This window comes from Mustela lutreola, chromosome 12 (assembly GCF_030435805.1).
Source record: "Mustela lutreola isolate mMusLut2 chromosome 12, mMusLut2.pri, whole genome shotgun sequence".
NCBI classification, from domain to species: domain Eukaryota; kingdom Metazoa; phylum Chordata; class Mammalia; order Carnivora; family Mustelidae; genus Mustela; species Mustela lutreola.
In genome coordinates this window covers 93,104,523-93,131,017 of record NC_081301.1, presented here as the reverse complement: position 1 = coordinate 93,131,017, position 26,495 = coordinate 93,104,523, and the positions used below count along the sequence as shown (strand labels likewise).

Below are 26,495 nucleotides of genomic sequence, written 5' to 3'. Positions count from 1 at the left end.
CAAAGGACTCTTTGTTGAACAATTGAATTTACTGTAGGCTTTGAAAGCCCAAACAGCGTACATGCCCAGGACTCAAAGAACTCACAGATGGGTGACACAGACCATGGCTGGCAGTCTCTAAGAGCTCAGAGGGAATTGGAGACATGCCAAGAGACTAGAGCGGAGTTAGTATCATCTAATATCTTCCGGGGTGTTTTAGTATGTCTGAGAAATATTATTTTATTTTTTGGTGAGAACATTTCTGTTGTCCCGACAAATTTCAGTTATACCATACACTGTTAGCAACTAAAGTCACCCTGTCATGGATTAGATCCTCAGATCTTATAACCCCTTATAACTAAACATTTATATCCCTTTACCGACCTCTTCCTGTTCTTTTCTGCCCTCCAGCTGAAGGCAACCACTTTTCTACTCTTTGTTTCTATGAGTTTGACTTTTTAAAAGAAGAGTCCACATAGAAGTGATAACATACTCTGTTTGTCTTCCTCTGCCTTATTTAATTCAATGCCATCACATTCTATCCATGTTGTCCCATATGACTGAGTTTCCTTTTGTATTATGGATGAATAATATTTCATTGGGGGAAGTAGATATAATATAATATATCTCGTGTGTGTGTGTGTGTGTGTGTGTGTGTGTGAGTGTGTGTGAGACCTCTTTATCCATTCATCTGTTGACAGAGACTTAGGCTACTTCCATGTCTTAGCCATTATGAATAATGTTGAAATGCACATGGGAGTGCTGCTATCTCTTTGAGATAATGATTTCACTTCCTTTGGATATATGCCCGGAAGTGGGACTGCTGGGTCATACAGTGGTACTATTTTAATTTTTCAAGGAACGTCCATAATGTATCTCACAGGGGCTGCACCAATATACATTCCCGCCAACAGTGCCCAAGGACTCCCTTTTCTCCACATCCTCTCTGATACTTGTTACTTTTTATCGCTTTGATGACAGCCTAACAAGTGTGAGGTGATGTCTCATTGTGGTTTTGATTTGCATTTACCTGGTGATTAGTGATACGGAGCATCTTTTTATGTATCTATTGGCCATCTGTGTTTTTGGGAAAAAGTCTGCTCAGTCCCTTAGCCTATTTTTTTAGTCAGAATGGTTGTTTTGGGTTTTTTTGTTTTTTGTTTTTTGGTTTTTTCCTGCTATTGAGTTGTGTGAGTTCTTTATGTGTTTTGGATATTAACCTCTTATCAGATATGTGATTTGCAAATATTTCCTCCCATTTAATAGTTGCCTTTTTATTTTGTTGATGGTTTCCTTTGCTGGGCAGAATCTTTTTAGCTTGATGTATTCCTACTTACTTATTTTTCCTGTTGTTGCCTTTGCTTTTGGTGTCAAAGTCAAAAAATCGTTACCAAGACCAGTGTTGAGGTGTTTATCTCTGTTTTCTTCTAGAAGTCTTACGGTTTCAGATCTTATGCGCAACTCTTTGATCCATTTTGAGTAGGTTATTGCGTAGGATGTAAGATACAGGTCTGGTTACATTGTTCTGCATGTGGATATCCAGTTTTCCCAGCGTCAGTTAAAAAGACTATCCTTTCCCCATTATATATTCTTGGTTTCTTTGTTGTAAATTGATTGAGTGTATAAGCCTGAGGCTCTCTAATCTGGTCCATTCTATGTGTCTGTTTTTATGACAGTACCATACTGTTTAATTACTGTAGCTTTGCAATGTAGTTTGAAATCAGAAAGTGTGATGCTTCCAGCTTCGTTCTTCTTTCTCAAGATTTCTTTGCCTATTAGGAGTTTTGCAGTCCCAGACACACTTCAGGATTGTTTTTCTTTTTCTGAAAAATGTCATTGGAATTTAGATAGGAATGGCATTAAAACTGCAGATTGCTTTGGGTATATGAGCAGTTTAATATGAATTCTTCCAATCCATGAGCATGGGATATATTTACACTTCTTTGTCTCATCCTCAATTTTTTTTCATCCAGTGTGTTACAGCTTTCAGAGAACAGATAGCTGGTATCACCTCCTTGATTCTGTTTATTCCTAAGTAGTTTATTCTTTCTGATGCCATCTTAAATGGGATTGCTGTCTTCATTTCTCCTTCTAGTAGTTCGTTGTTGGTGTTTTAGAAACACAGCTTATTTTTGCATGTTGATATTGTGTCTTGCAGCTCTACAAACTTGTTGGCTATAATAGTTTTTTGGTGGGGTCCTTTGGGATTTTCTATATATAATATCATGTTGTCTGCAAATAGAGACAGTTTTGCTTCTTCCTTTCCAAGTTGAATGGCTTTTGTTTCTTTTTATTGCACAGTTGCTCTGAGTAGGACTTCCAATGCTACCCTGAATAGGAGTGGTGAGAGTAAGCACCCTTGTCTTGCTTCTGGTCTTAGAGCTTTCAGCGTTTCACCGTGGGCTATGATGTCAGCCGCAGGATTGTCACCTGTGGCCTCGCAGTGTTGAGGTGTGTTCCCTTTATACCCAGTTTGTTGCAAGTTTTTATCTGACAAAGTTTTCAAACATTATCTAGTATTTTTAAAAGGGAATAAAATGCAAATATAGAAAATTGTAGTTCTATAGGGTTGGTACATTTGACCCTCAATAGAACTTGATAAGCAAATAAGTAGGTCCAAAATTTGAAGGAACATAGTTAAAAACCTTGTTGAAATTAAGATCTACTAAGGCTCGGATGTTACCTCTGAGAACAAATAGGACAAATAGAAGCAAAAGGACATTATAGTTACTGGGCTTTGTAGCTGTAAGTGTGGTTGAGAGATTCTGTATGAAAAGTGTTGGCAGTAAACTGTGATGCTGTTATTATAAGTAATGTAGAGATTAGGTAAAACAGCAACGAAGAAAAATTACTAGGAGATTTTATCCCAAAATATAATATTAATGGTTATATCTAGGAATCATTTTTCATTTCTGGTTTCCTTTTCTAAGTTTTAAAATTTCATATGATTAAGTCATACACAAATTATTATTTTTTGATTGACTTACTAGGTGTGGGGTGAGGGTCAAGCATCCATAGTTTAAAAAATATTTTCAGGTGATTCTGATCAAGTGTTGAGGCCCTCCATGCCTGTGGGTATTCCAGAACATAACAGTGAGGAAAGGCTGGTTGACCTGAATCTTGGGGAATGAAAAGGGATTTTATGTCAAAAGTGAATTTAAAGAGAAGAGCTTATTTTGGCCATTCTAACTGGTGTAAGGTGGTATCTCAATGTGGTTTTGATTTGAATCTCCCTGATGGCTAATGATGATGAGCATTTTTTCATGTCTCTGTTAGCCATTTTTACCCTGAAGATACAGACATAGTGACGAGAAGGACCACCTGTACCCCAATGTTCATAGCAGCAATGGCCACAGTCGACAAACTGTGGGAAGAACCAAAATGTCCTTCAACAGACGAATGGATGAGGAAGATGGGGTCCATATACACTATGGAGCATTATGCCTCCATCAGAAAGGATGAATACCCAACTTTTGTAGCAACAAGGACAGGACTGGAAGAGATTACACCAAGTAAAATAAGTCAAGCAGAAAGAGTCAGTTATCATATGGTTCACTTACTTATGGAGCATAAGGAATAGCATGGAGGACATTAGGAGAAGGAAAGGAAAAGTGAATTGGGGGAAATCGGAGGGGGAGATGAAGCATGAGAGACTGTGGACTCTGAGAAACAGACAGGGTTTTGGAAGGGAGGCAGTAGGGGGATGGGTGCGCCTGGTGGTGGGTATTCAGGAGGGCACGGATTGCATGGAACACTGGGTGTGGTGCATAAGCAATGAATCTTAGAACACTGAAAAAATAAATTTAAATTTAAAAAAATAGAGAAAGAAGAACTGGAGGGTTTCAAGTCAAGAAGCTAGGCGGGGGCCTGATTGATGTGGGAATTCACGAGGAATTCCGCATGGCGGGAGTGTGGAGGCCGTGGGGCACAAGGAGGTGTACAGGGTAGCGTGCAAGGCAGCCAAAGCCTGAGAGGCTGGAGCTCATGGGGAACGGAGAGTGTGTGGTCCTCCAGAATCCAGCGCGACTGTGAGGGAGAGACCTGGGCGCATCACCAGTGGTGGAGAGAGAGAGGATCACAGTGGTGAGGACTTCTGGGCAAGGGTGTCAGCATTCTAAGGTCACAAAGCTCCACCACTGGGTATGCTGTGCTATCTCTGAGCAATAACACTTCTGGGATTTTCTGAGCCGTCATCTATGTATTTCTTTCCCTCAAATAATAGAAAGCATTTCCTTGTATTCAACATCTCTTCAGTTATTTTACTTTTCCTCTCTATGCCTAGAGAATACTAAATATGAAAAAAAAACTGTTGTGACAAGAGAATGAGATTTCATATATATATATATATACATACATATGTATATCTATTCATTATATGTATATTTTGTATTCACATGTATTTTTTTTTTCCTTATCATCAACAATCACCTTCCCCAGAGCGCACACTGAGAATAAGCCTGTAAGCTTTGTGAGCACAGGACCAGGAGAATTCCCTGAGCCCAGGCTCCAAGTGTCCCGTTACGCTGTGTAAGGTGACACTGGTGAATGCAGATATGGCTGGCACGTGCAAGGAAGCCTGTCGCATCTCCGAGGGGCGCCCGTTCCCACCTTGCCATTCCTTGTCACGTGTGTCCGGGCATGGACTTGCCCTTTGAGTCTTCTAATAGTTTCTCAGAATTGTGTAAAAGTGCAGTGGTCAGTTGTGTGGTGCCCTCGGTGTAGAAACAGTCTGCCTTTTATCCTCGCAGATCTCAGCTCATTTTCAAACATCCTGAAAAGATGCCGGAAGGAGAAAAAGGAATCCTCGGTGTTCAGCCAGCGGACAGAAGAGGCATCTGCCGTACAGTACTTCCAGGTCATTAAATGTTTTACCCCCCGGGGGGGCAAGGAGTCATTTCCAGGTGATGCACACCTGCAGACACACTTGTGGACACAACCTGGGGAGGCTGGAGGGCAGAGAGGCGGCAGTGGGCGTGGCCCTGGCCCTTCCCACCATGCCATCCCCGGAGCAGCAGCCACGGCAGCAGCCCCTGGGTTGCTCTCACTTCCCAAATTGTCAGGACTTGGGGACAAGCGGCCGAATCTCTCTGAGCCTCAGTTTGTCGTCTGGGGAATGAAATTCATCTGGTATTTGTATGATTTAACTTGATTAGAGGTTGTACGTGAAACATTTATCTTTGTGCCTGTAATATAGCAAACTCTATCCGAGGGGGGCAGTTGCAGTGCTGAGACTTGTGACTCAGTGTTCACGGATTGGAGTGCACCCGTCCCCAGCCGGCTTCCCTGGTCACCGTAACTGTCACCACCACCTGCTCCCCCGTCCCGCCCTCGCTGCACATCTCTGTCCAAGTCCTGCTTTTCTCTCTTGGCTCAGGAGACTCCGTTTTGTCTCCAGGCTCTTTCTCTCTCTCACCCCTGTTTCCCCTCGGTCTGTCTTCTCTTATAGCCTCTGCTTTGAAAAGAGACCCTGGGCACGCATCTGGTCAGTATCTAGGCCTGGATCTCTTGCACAGAGCGGCCTTTTGGGGTCTGGGGCCAGCTTACAGTTCTGGACGTTCCAAATAGGGCAAACGTGGACAGGTCCCTGCCCCTTTCAGAGCCTCAGCTGGCCTCCACGTTAGGCTCAGCCCACCTTGACCCAGGTGGCTGCAAGAACCGAGGGCTCATCGAGGTGATGCCTTGTGGGTTGTTGACGCTCTCTGTCCTTCTGTTTTCCTTACAGTTTTATGGCTGCATTTCCCAGCAACAGAACATGATGCAGGATTTTGTGAGGACAGCTACTTACCACAGAGCCATCCTCCAGAACCACACTGACTTCAGAGACAAGGTAATGCAGGCAGCGTGTTCTTAATCACGAACCATTTTAAGAAGCCTTGTCGAAAACCAGAATCTAGATTATGCTCGGATAGAATGACCATATGACCCAGCAATCCCACTCCTGGTTATATACACCCAAGAATTGAAAGCAGGTATTCAAACAACTGTTTGTACCTGAATGTTTATAGCAGCACTATTCACGATTAGCCAGAAAGCGGAAAGAACCCCAAATGCCCGTCAGCTGGTGAATGGATAAACACAATGTGGTCTAGCCACACAGTGAAATGTTGTGGGTGCATTCATATTTACCTCATCCGTAAAAATAGTGCAGTGCTGGTCCAGCCATCAACATCCATGAACTTCCAGAATGTGCAAGTGAAACAAGTTACAAAAACTGATGCATATGATTCCACTTACCTGAAACGTCTAGAATAGGCAAATCCATAGAAAGGAAGCAGACTCCTGGTGACTGGGGACAGTCACCAGGGAGAGTCCACGGGGGGGGGGGGGGGGTGTGAGTCCTTAAGGGGGAGGAGGAAATACGGAGCGGCGCTTCATGGCTGCAGGCTCTCCTTTTGGGCTGATAGAAATGTCTTGACACTTGATGCAGACAACAGTTACATAACCTGGTAAGCGTGCCAAATGACACTGAGTTTTACCATGTAAAATGAGTAATGGTCCATTTTATATTACGTGAATTTTGCCTCCATGGAGAGATTAAGCTTTGAGTGCCAGGAATGCAAGAGACTGAACGCACTAGGTCTGGGAGGCCTGAACGGGTCAGGACCTCTCTTGCTACATAATGAATAGCTCTTATCGAGTCTCTTCACTTCATTTTTTTTTTTTTTCACGGACTCCACAAGTGCCTGCGTGATTTCCTTCACAAAATGGATCTGAACAGTGAATGGCTGCTAACACATTACCCAGGGTTGCCCATTATTCTTCTACCTGTTAAATAGCCCGCCTTCAAAATACCGTGTGGCTCCTTTCAGGAAGTGAGAACTTGGGGCTCCTGGGGGGCTCAGTTGGTTAAGTCTCTGCCTTTGGCTCAGGTCATGATCCCAGGGTCCTGAGATCGAGTCCCACATCGGGCTCCCTGCTCAGTGGGGAGTCTTTTTCTCCCTCTCTCCTTCCCCCTGCTCGTTCTCTTTCTGTCTGTGTCAAATAAATAAATAAAATCTTTTTTTAAGAAAAGGAGAAGAAGAAGAAGAAGTGAGGACTGGTCGGTGGAATCCATAGTCCTGGGATTTAGTTTTATGTTTTCTTCCGGACACGCTGTGTGATCTTGGGCAAAACACTAACCTTGTCTGAGTCTCACTGTCTCTTCCACTGCCATAGAAACTGCAGGCCATGGCCTTCGATATTTGTAGCACTAACTCCCTTGAAAGGGTGTGGTGTGACATGGAGAGAATGATCCTAAAGACTCATGGCTCCCTGTGTCCGCGCCTATTTGCAAGATTGTTTTTTTTTTTTTAAAGATTTTATTTTTTTATTTGACACAGACAGGGAGACCACAAATAGGCAAAGCAGCAGGCAGAGAGAGGGAGGGGGAAACAGGCTCCCCGATGGGCAGAGAGCCCGATGCCGGGTCGATCCCAGGACCTTGAGATCATGACCCGAGCCGAAGACAGAGGCTTAACCCACCGAGCCACCCAGATGCCCCGATTTGCAAAGTCTTAATAGCTTCTCTTTCATCAAGAGATTGTGTGATTTTTTTTTTTTTTTGCCTTTATCTCTATGCTATCCTTCTGATATGCTTTCACCAAAACACTGTGACAGAGGTTAACGCTGTATAGATTTCAGACCCGAGGTCTTAAGGGGCCTTGTGGCTCTAGACCTCACCCTCTTGGAACACTGAGATTACTATAACATGAAGGAGCCCAGTCTAGCCTACCAGAGGCTGAAAAGTTGCTTAAAGAGAACTGAGACACACCAGTCAAAGCCCAGCACCAACTGCCACTCTTATGCGTGGGGCCATCTTGGGCCACCAGTCCAGCCATCCTTCCAGCTAAATGCGGAAACATGAATGTATGTAGGCAAGACCAACAGAGAAGCTGTCCAGCCCTCCCATGGAAGTGAGAGAAATTACAAATTGTTTCCAGGTTAGGGCACTATATTTTGATGTGGTTTATTATGCCTCAGTCGTTAATTAAAACAGAAAATGCAGGAAAAAGTAGTTATAAATGGCCACCCAGCTAGAAGTTCATTTGCTACTGGCTTTCTTTCCTCTGTCATCTCCATTCTGCTCTTGAGCCCATCAGAGATGGTGTCTTTTTTGGTTTGTTTGTTTGTTTGTTTGTATTTTTCAATTCCAAAATTTCCACCTGACTCTTGTTTATGTCATCTGTTTCTTGCCTGGGACTTTCTCTTTTACCCATTGGCTTCAGCAGTGTTCATGATTGCTGGTTGGAGCTTCTTATCATAGTTTGGTCAGATAATGCTCACTTCTGTGTTATTGTTAGCTTCAGTTGATTGTCCTTCCCAAGGGAACTGAAATTTTCCTGACTCTTCTTATGGCAAGGAATTTTGGGTTGTATTCTGTACATCTTGAATATTATGTTCTGAGATTCTAGGTCTTATTTAAAGCCTAGGGAGAATGTTGGGGCACCTGGGTGGCTCAATGGGTTAAAGTCTCTGCTTTCAGCTCAGGTCATGATCCCAGGGTCTTGGGATCGAGCCCCGCATTGGTCTCCCTGCTTAGCAGGGAGCCTGCTTCCTCCTCTCTCTCTGTCTGCCTCTCTGCCTACTTATAATCTCTATCTCTCAAATAAATAAATAAAATCTTAAAAATAAACAAACAAACAAACAAACAAATAAATAAATGAAACAAGCCTAGGGAGAATGTTGATATTTTTGTTGTTGTTGTCATTCAACTTGGTTACGTTATGGCTGCGAGTTCCACACCCCTAGGTGGCCTTCTGAGAGCTCAGGTTCTTACGTCAGCTAAGTTTTTTTGAAGGCTTTGGCAGTGCTATTTCAATCTGCACATGTGTGTCACCTGGTGGTCAGGCTGGCACCCGGACGGAGTTCTCAAAGGACTGATAATGCAAATTAAGATCACATTCATGCATGTACAGATAGATGGTGAGCCCAGGAATTTTTTTTTTTTTTTTAAAGAAAACTTTATGGAGCTGCTTTGCCAAGCTCCTTCCTCTCCATGGTTTCCCTGGTACTTTCTAATTCCCTGGGATCACTTGTCAGTCTCTGGCCACAAAGTTCACTCTGTCGTGCATTTCTGTGACTTGGCCTGCACTGGCCCAGCAAAAAGAGGACAAAGAAAGAAAAAAGGCAGCGGGGGATGGTCTCAGGTTTTGGGGGATGACACCACCACTGAATGCAGTGGTGGGTTCCCCTCCCTCATGGTTTTGGCTCGTGTAGACAGATCCTGTCACTACCATTAGACCACAGGGGGCTTGAACACAGAAGAGAAGCAAGGAGGGAGAGGAGAGGGAAAGGGAAAGAAAACAGAAGAGGAAGGGAGAACCGGAGTATTTCTCCATATTTGAGATTACAGTTTACTTTGTTGATGCCGGAGCCCAAACGGTATCTCCAGGAGCTCTAAAGACTGCTTCCCAAAGTACCAGTCATATGAATAATTTGCATCGTAGGCCTTCACAGACTTTCACATGGATTATGCCACTTGACCATTTCATTTGTGTATCTTTTCATCTATAATACATCTAGTTGGTATTCAGGATTGTGGGTAAGTAGTCTTACTGACCAAAGGTATTTTTTGCTAATTAAAACAAACAATAAGAACTCCAAAATATTGATCCCTTCTACACAGTTTGAAGCTGTTTCCTGGAGGTAATTCTTTTGTTTAGGGAAACTTCTCTGCCTCTAAAATTGCTTAGTTTTAATCTGCCGCCTCTCTGCCCTCCAGCCTCCCCAGGTTGTGTCCACAAGTGTGTCTGCAGGTGTGCATCACCTGGAAATGACTCCTTGCCCCCCCGGGGGGTAAAACATTTCCTGACCTGGAAGTACTGTACGGCAGATGCCTCTTCTGTCCGCTGGCTGAACACCGAGGATTCCTTTTTCTCCTTCCGGCATCTTTTCCTCTCTATACCTAGAGAATACTAAATATGAAAAAAAAAAACTGTTGTGACAAGAGAATGAGATTTTATATATATATATACATACATATGTATATCTATTCATTATATGTATATTTTGTATTCACATGTATTTTTTTTTTCCTTATCATCAACAATCACCTTCCCCAGAGCGCACACTGAGAATAAGCCTGTAAGCTTTGTGAGCACAGGACCAGGAGAATTCCCTGAGCCCAGGCTCCAAGTGTCCCGTTACACTGTGTAAGGTGACACTGGTGAATGCAGATATGGCTGGCACGTGCAAGGAAGCCTGTCGCATCTCCGAGGGGCGCCCGTTCCCACCTTGCCATTCCTTGTCACGTGTGTCCGGGCATGGACTTGCCCTTTGAGTCTTCTAATAGTTTCTCAGAATTGTGTAAAAGTGCAGTGGTCAGTTGTGTGTTGCTTTCAGACTATGGATGGGGTAGAGGATTCAGTTTGGTAGTATTCTGAATTCTGGTGTTTCCCAGTCCACCTGCTACTGTACACTTTTCAGAGTCGTCAAGTATCTGTTTCATGCATGTTGTCCCGATTTCATAGCTCTATTCAACGGGAGAGACAGAGTGTGGCAGACTCTCTCCCACTGACCCAGGATCAGACAGTTGCCAGAAGCCAGACCTAGGTACTCTGGCGAGTGAGGACGATGGTAGGAAGCAAAGACAAGATAAGAAATGGTTGTGTTTGGCCACAAGGCCACAAGGTCTCCTATTTCTTGTCTTATGTCTTGAGGTGCCCAGGACCCTTGCCTTGCCTGTGAGACCTGCGTGGTTAACAGATAGGAAGTAAACATTCCTAACAAGGAAGACCTGATTATGGCAGGTGTGCAGGATTAGGATAGAGGGGAAACACTTATTTTCTATATTTCTATAATCTGCTTTTAATTCTGGGGTTATAGCATCTAAAGACTGCTTCCCAAAGTACCAGTCATATGAATAATTTGCATCGTAGGCCTTCACAGACTTTCACATGGATTATGCCACTTGACCATTTCATTTGTGTATCTTTTCATCTATAAAAATGAAGATACTGGACCAGATCATCTTTAAGGTCACTCATATTTATAACCTCATTTGATTTTGCAAAATATCCTTTTTCTGCCAGCCTGAAAGGGGTTTGTCTGCTAGTGAAATAAAATAGACTTCTATCTGTTGGGGTTTATGAAGGTGATAATTAATCACATGGCTGATAATTAATTATATCTCTTTCCCCCTCTGAGTTCTGAACCAATTTAGAAATAGACACAGATGTCAGGTAGAAATAATAGCAGCTTTATGGCTGTTAGTGCTGATTGGAGAACAGTGCTTGGACCTGTGGCCAAATAAAGCTTCCCATTTCTTTCCCCCACAGACTGAATTTTTCCACCCATTTGTATGCTGAACAGCCAGTCTCCCTGGATAAGCCCCGAGCCTGCCCCGCAAGTGCCTATGTAGGGAACTGAAGAGCACATGCTTGAGCAGGGCGCGAGCAGGGCGAGCAGGGCAACTGTGCATGCTCAGTGCTGCTTCCCAGTGTCACGAGGCATACGGCTCACTCCTACTGTGAAGGAGAAACAGGTAGGTCAGTACACTTTTTCCAGTACTGACCTCTCCTGGTAGTAAATATCCCCTCCCCTCTGAAAACTGAAATAGCTAACTGTCCCACTTTTAATCTCAAGAATCCCCTCATCCCTAGACAATCTAGAATGGCTGCTCACCCCAACTCTGACTCTACCAAATCCACCAAAAATCCAAAATCTTTTTTAATCCTTTTCTGTTTGCTCTATCACTCTGAAGACCAGTCTGCGAGTCCAGGGAGGGTGCCACCTCGTCATTAAACCCTTATATTCTTTCTTGCTGAAATTAGGCTAAGAAGTCCAAGACCAGTGTGTCTACAGAGCTGGTGTCTGACTAGGACTCATTTCGTGGCTTATAGGTAGTGATTTTCCTGTTATATCCTTTCAGGAGAGGAAGCAAGCTCTTTCATGTCTCTTCTTATAAGGGCACTAATTCCCATCATGAGGGCTCCATGCTTGTGACCTTACTATTTCCCGAAGGCTCATCTTCAAATACTATCACACTGAAATTTCCAAGATGGCAGAGGAGTAGGAGATCTTAGTTTTGTCTAGTGCCAGGAATTCAGCTAGATTGCTGTCAAATCATTCTGAACACCTGTGAACTCAACCAGATACCTAAGAGAAGAATTGCTGCAGTCTACAAATAGAAAACCAACCAATTTCTGCAGGGTAGGAGGTACAGAGAAGAGAAAACAAGGCAATATATCGGGAAGATAAACTGCAGGGGGAGGGAGCCTCTGTAAGCCGGGTACCAGAAAGTGATATAGCAGAGAGCAAAATCAGAACTTTTAGAAGTCTGCTCTGGTGAGGTACTTCCCTGCCTGAAAGGTGCTCAGGTGGCAAAGTGGGGCAGAATCCTAGATGGGACAGTGTGGTCTCAGGAACCCGGGTCACAGGAAGACTGGGGTGCCTGAGTGTGGCACAGTTTCCAGGCATCAAAGCAGGGAATCCAGGGGCAGTCAATCAATGAGCCCAGGAGTGGGCTTTCAGCTCAAGGTTGCTATAAACCCAAAACCCTGGCATGGTTGGGCGACCACTCTGCAATCAGGGACCCAACAAGGGCAGAACTGGCAAGACCCCACCTTCTTCCCCCAGGATGAGTGGTATGGGGGCACGCCACAGGAGTCTGCAGGGTTTGGAGTTTCAAAGTGGAGTCATGTGCCCGAGATAGAAATGGTCAGTCACAGACCAGATAACACAGAGTGTGGAGGGAGCCCAGGGAGACAGGAATGATTGTTTTTCCCTGAGGGTGCACTGAGGAGTGGGGCCCCTAGCATCTGACTCCGGGGCTGGAGATCAGGGCACTGCCATTTTTATTTCCGTCCTCTAAAGTGGCATGGAAAGACTTCAGGGAACAAAAGCCACATTGAGCAATCAGGAGCCACTTACTCAGCCTGGCCCCCTGGCAAGAGCAGTGCAATTCTGCCTGGCACAGTGACTCCTGAGAACAGCACAACAGGCTATCCCCCAGAATACCAGCAAGAAGATCCATCTATGACCAAGTTTACCAATCACATAGAACTGCCAGCCTCCAACACAAGGGGAAAATAGTGTATAGAATTCATGGTTTTTTCCCTTCATGATTCTTCAGTCTTTTCATTTTAATTGTTTTTCTTTCCTTGTCAACATATTTTTTACTTTTTCAACTCTTTTTAAAGTCTTTTTTAATTTTTAATTTTATAGTTACATCTTAGCCTTCCATTGTATTTTATTTTATTTTTGTGTGTATATATATATGATACATATCTCATATATATGTATATATGTGTGTATATATATACACATATATATGTATATATACATATACACGTGTGCATATATACATATATGTATACACACACACATATATAAATATATATATACACACATATATATGTATATATTTCTTTCTTTACAATTTTGGGATGCAGTTTCTTCTAACAGACCAGGGTACACATAGGATCCAGTGTATTGCTCTGTTCTATTCACATGATTATATTCTCCCTCTGTTAAACAGAAATTTTTGTTTGTTTTGTGTCTCTTCTAATTTGTTGTGTGTACATTTCTCTGGGGTCGTTGCCATTTTAGTATTTTGTATTTTGTTCTCTTGTTCATCTATTCTTTCTGGACAGAATGATAAAACTGTGGGGGGTGGGTGCCTGGGTGGCTCAGTTGTTAAGCGTCTGCCTTCAGCTCAGGTCATGATCCCAGGTCCAGGAACTGAGCCCTGCATCAGCTCTCTGCTCAGCAGAAAACCTGCTTCTCCCTCTCCCACTGCCCCCTGCTTATATTCCTTTTCTCGCTGTCTCTTTCTGTCAAATAAATAAATAAAATCTTAAAAAAAAAAAAGAATGACAAGACAGAAAAACTCACCGCAGAAAAGAGAACAAGAGGCAATATTGACTTCCAGGGACGTAATCAGTATGGACATAAGTAAGATGTTGGGTTAGACTTCAGAATAATGATTATAAAAATACTAGTTGGGCTTGAAAAAAACATAGAAAACACTAGAGAATCCCTTTCTGGAGAAATAAGAAAATTAAAATTTAAGTCAAAATCAAAAAGGCTATTAGTGAGAGGCAATAAAAAATGGAGGGTCTAACTGCTAAGATAAATGGGGCAGGAGAAAGAATTAGTGATATAGAAGATGAAATGATGGACAATAAAGAAACTGATAATAAGAGATAACTGGATCACAAGGGGAGAATTTGAGAGATATGTAATACCATAAAGCAAAATGATACTAGAATAATTGGGATCCTACAAAAAGAGGAAAGAGACGGGCAGAAGGTATATCGAAGCAAACTATAAAGGAGAACTTCTCTAATCTGGAGAAGGAAACAGGCATTCAAGTCCAAGAGGCACAAAAAAGCCCCTCTCAAAATAAAAAAAAAAAATAGGTCAACACCTCAACATGTTATAGTGAAGCATGCAAATCTCAGAGTCAAAGAGATAATCCTGAAAGCAGGTCTGGACAAGAGGTTTGTAACCTACAAGGGTAGAAACAATGAATTGGCAGCAGACCTAGCCACAGAGACTTGGCAGGCCAGAAGGGACTGACATGATATTTTCAGGATGCTAAATGAGAAAAATGTGCCACCAAGAATACATTATCCAGCAAGGCTGTCATTCAAAATAGGAGAGTTAAAAAGCTTCTAGGACAAACAGAAACTAAAAGAATTTTGGTCACTAAATGAGCCCTGCAAGAAATATTAAAGGGGATCCGTTAAGTGAAGAGAGAGCCCAAAAGGAACATAGACCTAGAAAGGAACAGAGACAATATACAGAAACAGTGACTTTACAGGTATCACAATGGTACTCAATTTGTATCTTTCTTAAAGATTTTTATTTATTTATTTATTTGACAGAGAGAGAGAGAGAGAGAGATCACAGAGAGAGATCAGCAGCCAGTTATATAAACCAGTTGATAATAAAATTAAACATGTTGATAACAGTATGATAATATTAGGGGACTTTAACATCCCATTCATTGCAATGGACAGATCATCTAAGCAGAAGATCAGCAAATAAATAAGGGCTTTGAATGACACACTGGACCAGATGGACTCCACAGATATATTCAGAGCATTCCATCTTAAAGCAACAGAATACACAGAATGCACATTGAACAGTCTCCAGAAGAGATCAAATACTAGGTTACAAATCAGTTCTCAGCTGACACCCAAAACTGGGATCATTTCCTGCATATTTCCAGAATGCTTTGAATGGAACTCAACTGCAAGAGGAAATTTGGAAAGAACTCAAATACATGGAGGTTAAAGGGCATCCCACTAGAGAATGAATTGGTCACCCAGGAAGTTAAAGAAGAATTAAAAAAAAAGATCATGGAAGCCAGGAGGAGAGTGGATCTCTGGAGAGCAGAGCACCCCACGTCCTCCTCCTCCTCCTCCTCTCCCTCCACCCAGGCTCTGCACCACTCTGCTACGGAAATGGAATCCTTTGCCGCTACAGCTGACTTCATGGAACAGATTATTATCAAAAAAGACTTTTTGATAAGACTTATCAGACTTATCAAAAAAGAAAAGAGAAAGGACCCAAATAAATAAAATCATGAATAAAAGAAGAAAGATCACAACCAACACCAAAGAAATAAAATTATAAGAACATATTATGAGCAACTCTATGCCACAAATTAGGCAATCTGAAAGAAAGAGATGCATCCCTAGAGAAGTGTAAACTACCATAACTGAAGCAGGAAGAAACAGAAAACCTGAACAGACCCATAACCAGCAAGGAAGTTGGAGCAGTCATCAAAAATCTCCCAACACACAAGATTCCAGGGCCAGATGGCTACCCAGGGAATTCTTCTAAACATTTAAAGAGTAATCAATACCTATTCTTCTGAAGCTTTTCTGAAAAACAGAAATGGAAGGAAAACTTCCAGACTCATTCTGTGAGGCCAGCATTACCTCGATCCTCAAAACCAAAGACACCACCATAAAGGAGAATTACAGACCAATATCCCTGATGAACATGGATGCCAAAATTCTCACCAAGATACTAGCCAATAGGATCCAATAGTACATTAAAAAGAATATTCACCATAACCATTTATTTATTTCTGGGTTGCAAGGTTGGCTCAACATCCACAGATCAATCAATGTGATACACTGCACTAATAAAAGAAAGGAAAGATGTTTGCGAGGGTGCAGAAAAAAGGAGTCTTCCTACACTGTTGGTGGGAATGCTAGCTGGGGCAGTCATCTGGAAAATAGTATGGAGATTCCTCCAAAAGTTGATCCTCTTAATAGATGGAGAAAAAGCATTTGACAAAGCACAGCATCCTTCCTTGATTTAAACTCTTCACAATGCAGAGATAGAGGGAACATAGCTCAGTATCATAAAAGGCATAAATGAAAAGCCGACAGAGAATATCATTCTCCCAGTGGGGAAAAACTGAGAACGTTTCCTCTAAGGTCAGGAACACACCAGGGATGTCCACTCTCATCACTGCTATTCAACATAGTACCAGTAGTCCTAGCCTCAGCAATCAGACAACAACGACGACAAAAATAAAAGCGTCTGAATTTGCTTAGAAATCAAGAGAAAAGAGGAAATTAAGGAAGAAGAAGGAGAAATTAAGGCATCAATTCCATTTATAATTGCACGCAAAACCATAAGATGCTTAATAATAAACCTAACCAAAGAGGTAAAGGATCTGTACTCAGAAAAATATAGAACTCTTGAAAGAAACTGAGGAAGACACAAAGAAAAGGACAAACGTTCCCTGCTCATGAATTGGAAGAATAAATATTGTTAAAATGTCTGTGCTACCTAAAGCAATCTGTACATTCAGTGCAATCTCTATCAAACTACCATCAACTTTTTTCACAGCTGGAACAAATAATCCTAAAATTTATATGGAATCAGAAAAGATGCCTAATAGCCAGAGGAATGTTGAAAAACAAACCCAAAGCTGGTGGCATCACCATTCGGGACTTCAAGCTCTATTACAAAGCTGTCATCATCAGGGCAGTATGGTACTGGCACAAAAACAAACACATAGATCAATAGAACAGAATAGAGAGCCCATAGCTCAACCCTATGGTCAACTAATCTTTGAGAAAGCAGGAAAGAATATCCCTTGGAAAAAAATACAGTCTCTTCAACAAATGTTGTTGGGAAAATCAGACAGCAACATGCAGAAGAATGAAACTGGACCATTTTCTTATACCACACCAAAATAGACTCAAAATGGATGAAAGATCTCAATGTGAGACAGGAATCCATCAAAATCCTAAAGGAGAACAAAAGCAGCAACCTCTGTGACCTCAGCCGCAGCAAATTCTTGCTAGAGACGTTTCCAGAGACAAGGGAAACAAAGACAAAAATCAGCTATTGGGACTTCATTGAAATAAAAAGTTTTTGCCCTGCAAAGGAAATAGTTGACAAAGCCAAAAGACAACCTACAGAATGGGAGAAAATATTTGCAAATACCTTATCAGATAATGGGTTAGTATCCAATATATATAAAGAATTTATCAAAATCAACACCCAAAGAACAAATAATCCAATCAAGAAATGGGCAGAAGACAGGAACAGATATTTCTCCAAAGAAGACATGGAAATGGCCAACAGACATATGAAAAAGTGCTCAACATCACTGGGCATCAGGGAAATACAAATCAAAACCACAATGAGATACCACCTCACACTAGTAAGAATGGCTAAAATTAACCAGTCAGGAAACCACAGATGTTTGCCAGGGTGCAGAAAAAAGGAGTCTTCCTACACCATTGGTGGGAATGCTAGCTGGGGCAGTCATCTGGAAAATAGTAAGGAGATTTCTCCAAAAGTTGAAAATAGAGCTACCATGTGACCCAGAAATTGCGCTACTGGGTATTTGCCCCAAAGATACAAATATAGTGGTCTGAAGGGGCACGTGCACCCCGGTGTTTATAGCAGTAATGTCCATAATAGCCAAACTATGAAAAGAGCCCAGATGTCTAATGTCCATCACCAGATGAATGAATAAAGAAGATGGGGTATCTATCTATCTGTCCATCCATCCATCCATCCATCCATCTATCTATAATGGAATACTACTCAGCCAACAAAAAAATGAAATCTTGCCATTTGCATGCCATGGGTGGAGTAGAGGGTATTATGCTAAGTGATATAAGTTCATCTGAGAAAGATAATTATCCTATGATTTCACTTATATGTGGAATTTAAGAAACAAAGAGAGGGTCATAGGGAAAGGGATGGAAAAATAAAATGATGAAATCAGAGAGGAGACAAACCGTACAAAATTCCAAATTGTAGGAAAGAAATGGAGGTTGCTGCAGGATAGGGAGCTGGGGGGTTGGGGTAACTGGGGGATGGGTGCTAAGGGGGGCACATGATGTAGTGAACACTGGGTGCTGTATGCAACTGACGAATCACTGACCGCTCCCTCTGAAACTAATAATACACTATGTTTGTATTACTTCAATTTAAAAATACCATCACATCGGGGGTCAGAGTTTCCGAGTTTGAATTCTAGAGGGATACAGATACTCAGTCTATAGCAGCTCCCTTTGATCTTCATTATAATTTTGTGAGATAAAGGCTAGCATCATTGCCATTTTATTTTGTTTTTTAAAGATTTTATTTTTTTATATGAGAGAGTGTGTCAGCAGGGGAGGGGGCAGAGGGAAAGGGAGAAGCAGGCTCCCCATTGAGCATGGATGGAGCCCACCATAACACTTGCTCCGAGGACCCTGAGATCATGACCTGAGCTGAAGGCAGACACTTAACAGACTGAGACACCCAGGAGCCAGTCATTGCCATTTTTGAAATAAAAGAACTGAGCCCTGAAGATGGTGTTAATGTCCCTGATTATAGACAACTAGTCAATGAAAAGACCAGGATTGGAACCCAGTTAATCTTACGTTAGAGGCTGCCTCCCTCCACAAGCCCTGAGAGGTACTACTGAAATTGCCAAAGGAGAATTTTGTTTCTCTGGGCTTAAGCTTGGTGTGGAAACATTTGTTCACTTAGCTGTCCCCATGCCTCGTGCATGAATGAGGCAGCCTGGCACACGGGTTACGGTCAAGCTCCAGAGCCTGGAAACTGGCTTTGAACTGCAGCCTGGCCACGCCCCATGCACCTGCCATAGGTTTGTCCCGTTGGTCTTGAGCTCTTGGGTGAGTTGTCTATGTGCTCTGGGCTTTAATGTCCTTATCTGTTAGAGTCGTGACTGCTTTTTGGAGTCCTTGCAAGGTCAAGAGGACACATTGCTTAGAGAGTGTTCAGTCACCCACGAGAGGAACTCAGTCCCCAGTAGGAAGTATGACTTTCGTCACTCATGGTGTTGGGGATGGTGCCGTGGTTTCTACCTCTGTTGTAAGCTTCAGCCTTTCAAATCTTGATTTTTGTCTTTCCTCCTATTCTGCCTCCTCCATGCAGTTTTAATGAAAATCCTTTCTTGGCCAGAGCACTGCTGGCTGAGAACTCCATTTGGAATCCATCCAGGAGACTGACCCTGTTGGAACCCACCCCTTTCCCCTCCTCAGAGTTTCTGTTAATTGCCGTCTGGCTATTTTTAGTTTCTTCAAGCCTGTGCTGGGTCCAAGCAGGGGAAGTCCATCCTGCTGAGGGTGCGGGGCTGTGTGAACTGTAGGGTTTTAATTTGGAAATGTTTTGACACTTCATTTGTCAGGGCACCAGTTGCTGGAAACAGGAGAATAAGCAGGAGCCGGGAGCTTATTACATTTTTTTTTTTTTAATTCAGCATTTTCACAGAGGAGAGAATTCCCCCATCGCAACAGCTGCTTCGTGCATTCAAATACGCAGTTGGCTTAGGCAGAAGGGATTTGGGGATTTGAAGGCTGAAAAAAAAAAAGCCATCAATAACAACAACAAACATGCAAAACAACCAGCCTGGATGGTCAGCCGCTATTCACATTTGCAGAGCCTGAGCTCCAGGTCCTTTCCGTGTGAGTTTTCTTCGCTGTGAGCTTATCATCAGCCTGGTCAAAGGTCCCTGAGTCTGTCTCTCTCCTCCTCTGAAATTCTCCTCCTGCCTTGAAATGCCTCACACCCTTGGTTAACCCGGCTGGCTAATGAGGCCTGACCTTCATCATCGGTGGGAACAAAGGCTCTGGCAGTGGCCCGCTCAGTAGTCCTGTCTGCGTGTGATGAAACAGCTCTTGCTTCCTTACTTGTTTCCCAAAATCCTCTTTAATGAGGTATGAATCACATCAAAAAAATTATGCACACTTAACACGTACAGCTGGATGACTTCAGAGATGTCAGGACACACCGTGGTCCATGCCACAAACATATCCATCTCCTCCAGAAGTTTTGTCCTACCATCTTTATTCATTACTATTTTGTGATAAGAACACTTCATGTACGATCTGTCCTCTTAGCAAACCCTTTAAGTATGTGATGCAGTATTGTTAGCTGCAGACATTAGGCTGACAGTAGTAGGTGTCTAGGATTTAAGAATTAAGTTATTCATCTCCATAACTGGAACTTCCTACCCTTTGACTAATGCTTTGCTGTTTCTCCCTCACCCCAGCCCCTGGCCATCAGCATTTACTCTCTGCTTTTGATGCGTTTGACTATTTTAGATACTTGAGTATAAGTGAAATCATGTAGTATTGGTCCTTCTGTATCTGGTTTGTTTCATTTAGCGAATGCCCTCCAGATATATCCATGGTGTTGCATACAGCGGGATCTCCTTTTTAAGGAAGAATACTATTGATTGTGTAGATGTATCACAGTTAAAGAAATCTCCTCTTTAAATCCTCTACTTCCTGACCCTGCGCATAGTCTTTGACCTGTTGACAGCAAAATCCTTGCTCAGTGCTGTGTAGGGCGGTGGGAATAAAGGAAGTAACCGAGGCTTCCCGCTAGGGGCTTCACATATCTCATCTCACATAGTACTTGGGTGTTAGGGTCGTCAGCTGCTGACTTTAGGAGAAAAAAAGAGAAAAGAATTTCCTTAAAAGATACTGGCTCATTGGACACTAGATGGGGAGGCTACATGACCAAGAGTCATTTCCAAAATTGTGCTGTAGAATTAAACTCAGAGAGACAGAGGTGCAACCAGAGCTGGGCGCTGTGGAGGCACAGCCTTCCCCTGGGGCAACCCTCCAGTGCTGTCCTGAGAACCTCCCTCTGGCATGCTGGAATCTGGAGGTAGCGGTGATCTCATCTGGGCTGGGGCATCCCCAAGTCTTTGTTCTGAGCTTTGTTTGCAAAGTACATCTTCTTGGCAGAACCTCAGTCATGCCTGTGATTTAGCCGCAAGGGTGCTGGAAGAGAGCATTGGGCCCCTTCCACTTCCCTACGGGGAGGTTGGTGCTGCCTCAGAAGTGGGGCGCTTTCCAAACCCAGGAAGGGGTTCAGATGCTGAGAGGCAGAAAAGAATGGCAGATGCCCTCTGCACCATACAGAAAACAAGTACGATCTATCTTGTTAGTCTAACAGTACAGATGAAGGGACCAAATACACATGCATCTGAGCACCTTGCTCTCGGGTGCACAGCTGCTAAAGGGTAGCTCTGTGCCAACTCATGTCTCTCTGTCCATATCTACATGTCTGTAGAGCGATCTGAGTAATGCAGATTTTTCCCTATGGCTTGGACATTGGAGGCTGTTTTAGTTTCCTGGGGCTGCCGTGACAAATAACCACACACTACGTAGCTCAGAACAATGGAAGTTTATTCCCACTGTTCTAGAGACCAGAAGTTCAAAGTCAAGGTGTAAGCAGGGCCATGCTCCTTCTGAAGGCTCCAGAGGAGGATCCTTTCTCATGTCTTCCAAGTTTCTTGTGGCTGTTGGTAATCCTTGGTGCTCCTGGATGTGTAGAAGCATCATTCCAGTCTCTCTCTCTGTTGTCATGTGGGATTTCTCTCCATGTGTCTGTGTCTCTGTGTGTAAATTTCTCTCTTCCTGTAATGGCATTGATATTGGCTTTTAGGCCCTCCATAATCCAGTATGTTGTTATCTCAATATATGTATAAAACCCCTATTTCTAAACAAGGTCACACGTACAGGTTCCAGGTCGACTTGAATTATGGAGGACACTTTCAACCCAGTGTAGAGGCCAAGGTTCATGCTGGGTCATGTATCAGAAGAGCTTCTCCCGGGGATTAATTTTGTGAGGTAGAGGTGAACAGAAAGACGTAGAAATGGGCTTCGGTCTTAACTGATCTCTTTGGCCGCTGAAGCCTTACAGGAGCCTCTGCATAGATTTCCTGAATGTGATTGTGAAGGCAGATGGCATGTCTGTGCCAGGATTCTCCCGAGTTTCAATGGAATCTGCTCCTGAAGGAGTAAGGGGAAAAGATGCCAGAGTCAGCAGAGGAAGATGCTTTCATTGGGTATGAAAGCAAAATGCAGCTTTCGGGGAGAGCCAGAAAGACTGAATAAACAATGGTCTCAGACTGCTTGTTTTTTAGGGCATTTGGGAACGAGGTTGCTGGGGGCTTTAATGTAAGAGACAGACTTCTAGCCAAGGTATCTGTGCCCAAAGCCCATCTCTGCATCTTTCGAGATGGTGACGTGTGCCCTTACTTTGTTTGAGGTTAATTTTCAGTTGGGGTACGAACCCTTATATGGTGGCTCTAAGAGTTTAGCGACCTACCATGGGCAGAATCTTAGCACAGGATTTTAATGCTGCAGACCGGTGTCACCAGGGAATCCAGATCCAAGATCGCTGGCACTTTGAAGATATGGCTCACCCGGACTCGTTAGGGTAATGGGGTTCTCTTCCTGTAACAGTCAACCCCCGGACCTCAGTGGCATAAAAAACTTCAGGTATCTTTTAATCCGTTAGGGGTCAGCTGAGGGCCATGCTTTGTGTCATTCTCACCCCGAGACCCAGACTGAAGGAGTAGCCTCCACATGCACCATGGGGAGAGGCCTGAGTCTTAACTGGGCACCCTCCGCCCCCATTCTTAAGCCCTCCACCCGAAAGTAACCCGGGGAGGGTGCTTCTGACCACAGTACATGGGCCGAACGAAGTCACGTGGTCACTCCACACTTTAAAGAATAAGGAGTGAGATTCTACCGTGTGCACATAAGGAGAACCAGAAATAGTTGGTAAATGGCACTAATGACCATCATACCAGATGCCACTTCTGCAAAATCATTAAAGAAGGGACAGATTGCTAAGGTGATATTGTCAGTGCATCAGCTGTGCATGTGCGGGAACTAGAGAAGAAGGAGAGGGGTTTGAAGGACTAATATTTCACTGCTGTGGTTTTATCGGTTATCTTACTGTTAATCTCTGCCTGATGGACTGCCCGCCCACCCGATGCAGGCCATGTTAGAGAGTTTCTGGGGTTGAAATTTTAAGACTTCTTGTTCCTTCTAGGGCAGTGCCATGCATAAAGGACCAATCAGGAGCAGCTACTGACTTTGCTAAAGAATTAGAACGCTTTATGCAACAACAATAATTTCTAAAGTAGGTGACTTTGTTTTAATATCTGCTCTCCAGGATAAGAATGTAAGTAGACAAAAAACACAAAATCACTAAGAAGCAGCTTCATAGGGCCCAACAATCAGTTCACAAGCAGTTATAAGTACTGACTAGAACCTGATCTTTTCTAGCACTGGACCAGGAATCGGGCTCTGAGAAACTTAGAGCTCGGGCTCCACCTTTCACTTTGTTAAATCTGAGCTGTGGACAGACACTCAGATTCAGTGGTGGTTTGGGTTTAACATTCAGAAGTGTCAGATCCCCAGTAAAGACAGAACAACAGAAAAAAAAAAAGCCAATAAACATATTGGATTTCATATAACTTCCATAATTTTCTTAGCCTCAGTTTCCTAAATATAGATTAGAAGCTTCAGTGCTCATCTTTATCAGGGTGGGCAACCTCAGGAAAGCACGAGTGAGGGGGAGCGAGGCTGGGAAGGAAGGGGAGGGGGAATCGGAGCACATTACAGAGCTCGCCACAGCGTTGTGAAAAACTGGTTGCTTGGTGTCTTCAGGGAGGCCGCATGAAGCCAGTTTATCTCGACAGTTCGTCTGCAGGGAGAAGAGAATGACGTGTCCCTTGGCCACCATTGTGCATTGGTCAATGCACTTGCACTTCGAGGGCATGTGCATGAGGGCCAAGCAGGCGCTGCAGTGCTTGCCTCGTGCCTCAAAAGCAACAAGGAAACTGAGGCAGGAGGCACGGAACAAAATGCGTGGGGCCTGAGTGGGGAGAGCGGTTTTGTCCTACCCATGACCAAGCTGAGGAAGGAGTGGAGCCGCCACAAAGACCCCTTCGGCAATGGTGGCTGGAGCCGCAGCAGGAGCAGCCATGCAACATGGGTCCAGCCGTCGAGGATCAGCACAAGCAAAGTCTAGGGCCACGCCAGGCAAACGGCAAGGCGAGTGTTCCAGTATGGCACGATGCCAAACCCGAATACGTTATAAATACCACCCCGGCCAGGGACCCAGGAGTCAACCAAGAACTTTTCCTTTCCCTTCCAGTCTCCACATCCTTTAGCTTCTGTTAACTTAGCATTTTTGCAACTCTTCCATTCCCCTCGGTCCTCCAGCTCATTCTTAGTTCTCCTTCTCAGCGTACCTTTTGTGGAATGTTGCCAGGCTTCCAGTTAGTTTTCCTCCTTGGACCAGAGTGAAAATATTTTTGGCTTTACCCAGGAGAAGCTCCCCACCCAAGCTGGCTAGAACAGTTGAAGGCAGTAGGACTCCAGGGTATTATAACTCAGTTACTCTGAACATCACACCCTAGTGTGACCACATCCAAAAAAGGAAGAGGCATCTTTTCTGTGTGTCTGTGTTGGGGAGGAGGAAATTTTTCCCAAAGGCCACCAGCAGATACCCTCTCAGGTCTCATCATTAACATCGTATCACACACCCAAGCCTCAAGGCATCTCCGGCAAGAGGAAGGGAACCAGCTAGGATTGTGCTAGATGGTTCTGGATCCCTCCCTGAGGCTGGGGATGGTGAGCTGCACACGGGAGGGTAAATACTAATATTGGGGTCCTGATCGGAAGGAAGAGGGGACAGATGTTGGTAAGGAACCACGTAGATCTGCTCTGCTTCCTCTGAGCTTGTGCCCTCCAATGCATGCCACCAGTGTGATGCCATTAAAATGCAGCTATGAAAAATTTCTCCTGTTAGAACATTCTAAGATTCTTCTTTGCTTCAGGATCCACTTCAAGGTCTTGGTCTTGTACGTAAGACTGTCTGCGAGCAAGTATCTGCCAGTTTCTCCAGCTTTGGGTTATGCCACGTTCAGCCTCAGCCACGGCCCTCCTTCTACGTCTAGCACACAAATCTCCTGAGGCAATTTCCTGTCTCCTAAATGTGACTGGCTCTGCCATTCACAGGTGCTCCACTTACTCCCTCAATGCCAAGAGCACAACATTGACTCAACTTACAATTTTCACTGCTCTGTTTACCTCATCGAAGTCTTTCCAGACTCCTTGCTGGAATATTCTTCCTTCATATTCTCGGTGTGCCCTTTATGTCATTCGATCATGGCCACTGTAACACACTGTTGTGCTTCTTTCTCAGACGTTTCTTTCTCTGTTCTTCATCTCTGCATTTCCAGCACCTCGCAGTGCTTGGCATGGCGGGTAACATGAGACATTTAGTAGATGTCCGGTGAGTGTCTAAAGCTTTAGGGCTAGGTGTGCTCCTCCGAGACCACTGGCAGCATACGAAGGGGTTAAGCATCGGAAGGTAAACTAAGAGCGATAACATACTGTGTTTGCCATAATCATGGGAGAACTGGTGAAAAGGCGGTTAAAAGATTGGTGATGGGTTTATCTAGCCCCTGCCAGGAGACGAGGCAGGATGAAGCAAGGGTTCCTAAGCACTAATTATGCATTATTTAAATACAGACAACTCTTTGGTTGAAACCAACTTGCAATGCACAACAGATGTAGAATCCTGTCTTACGAGGAGCTATCACGGCAGGATTCTTAAACCGTAATGAAAGCGCTAATTATCTGTACAGGATTTAAGTCTTCACAGCAAAGGCCATTAAGGGATGTCTTCTGCAGGTCTTGAGAGGATTTGGAATTTTTCTTCTCTGACCACAAAAGATGGTGCAGTTCCTTTATTCTGTTACCGCCTAGAAGCTTTTTAGTCCCTCTGTCAGTCAAGAGTTGGGATACTGTCAGAGTCGGGTGCAGTCTACAGGGTAGATGGTCCGTGGCAGGCAATGACAGTAGTGTGCACGGTGCTACGAGAGCACCGTGGGCTCGTATCCCCATGCGCGGTTTGGTGGGAGTGTCTGCCTTGTGATAAGATGCTGGCTGGAGGAAGCACGCTAGCCATGGAAGTGGACAGGTGGGCTGGGCACAGAGCTTAGGTGTACTGGGCAAAGAAAACTTACAGTTAAGGGATTATAATTCAGAGCAGTTATCGATACACTCAAGCAAAGAAAGAAAGAAAGAATGCATAAAAATAACAATTGGCATAACTCAAGGAATGGATTATGGGATGGTCTGGACCTCACTCTTGGAAGACAATTGCAAAAATGCTGGAGCAAACAAGAAGGCTGCATGTGGCCAGTATTACTGTAGCCCGAGCAGCACAAGGACTAACATAACTGGAAAGTGAAGGCAGTGATAAGACCACAGGGCTTGAAT

The 26,495-nt window shown here is 43.7% G+C and overlaps 1 protein-coding gene across 2 annotated transcripts in view; it reads left to right on the top strand.

The window, feature by feature from the left end:
• Positions 1-26,495, top strand: part of LOC131812733 (histone-arginine methyltransferase CARM1-like) — a 254,032-nt gene that overhangs the window by 135,090 nt on the left and 92,447 nt on the right. For both annotated transcript variants that reach the window (XM_059142592.1, XM_059142591.1), the window contains exons 3-4: positions 4,728-4,834; positions 5,702-5,806. In XM_059142592.1, the coding sequence (XP_058998575.1) occupies positions 4,728-4,834; positions 5,702-5,806 (212 nt within the window). The remainder of the gene's footprint in view (positions 1-4,727; positions 4,835-5,701; positions 5,807-26,495) is intronic.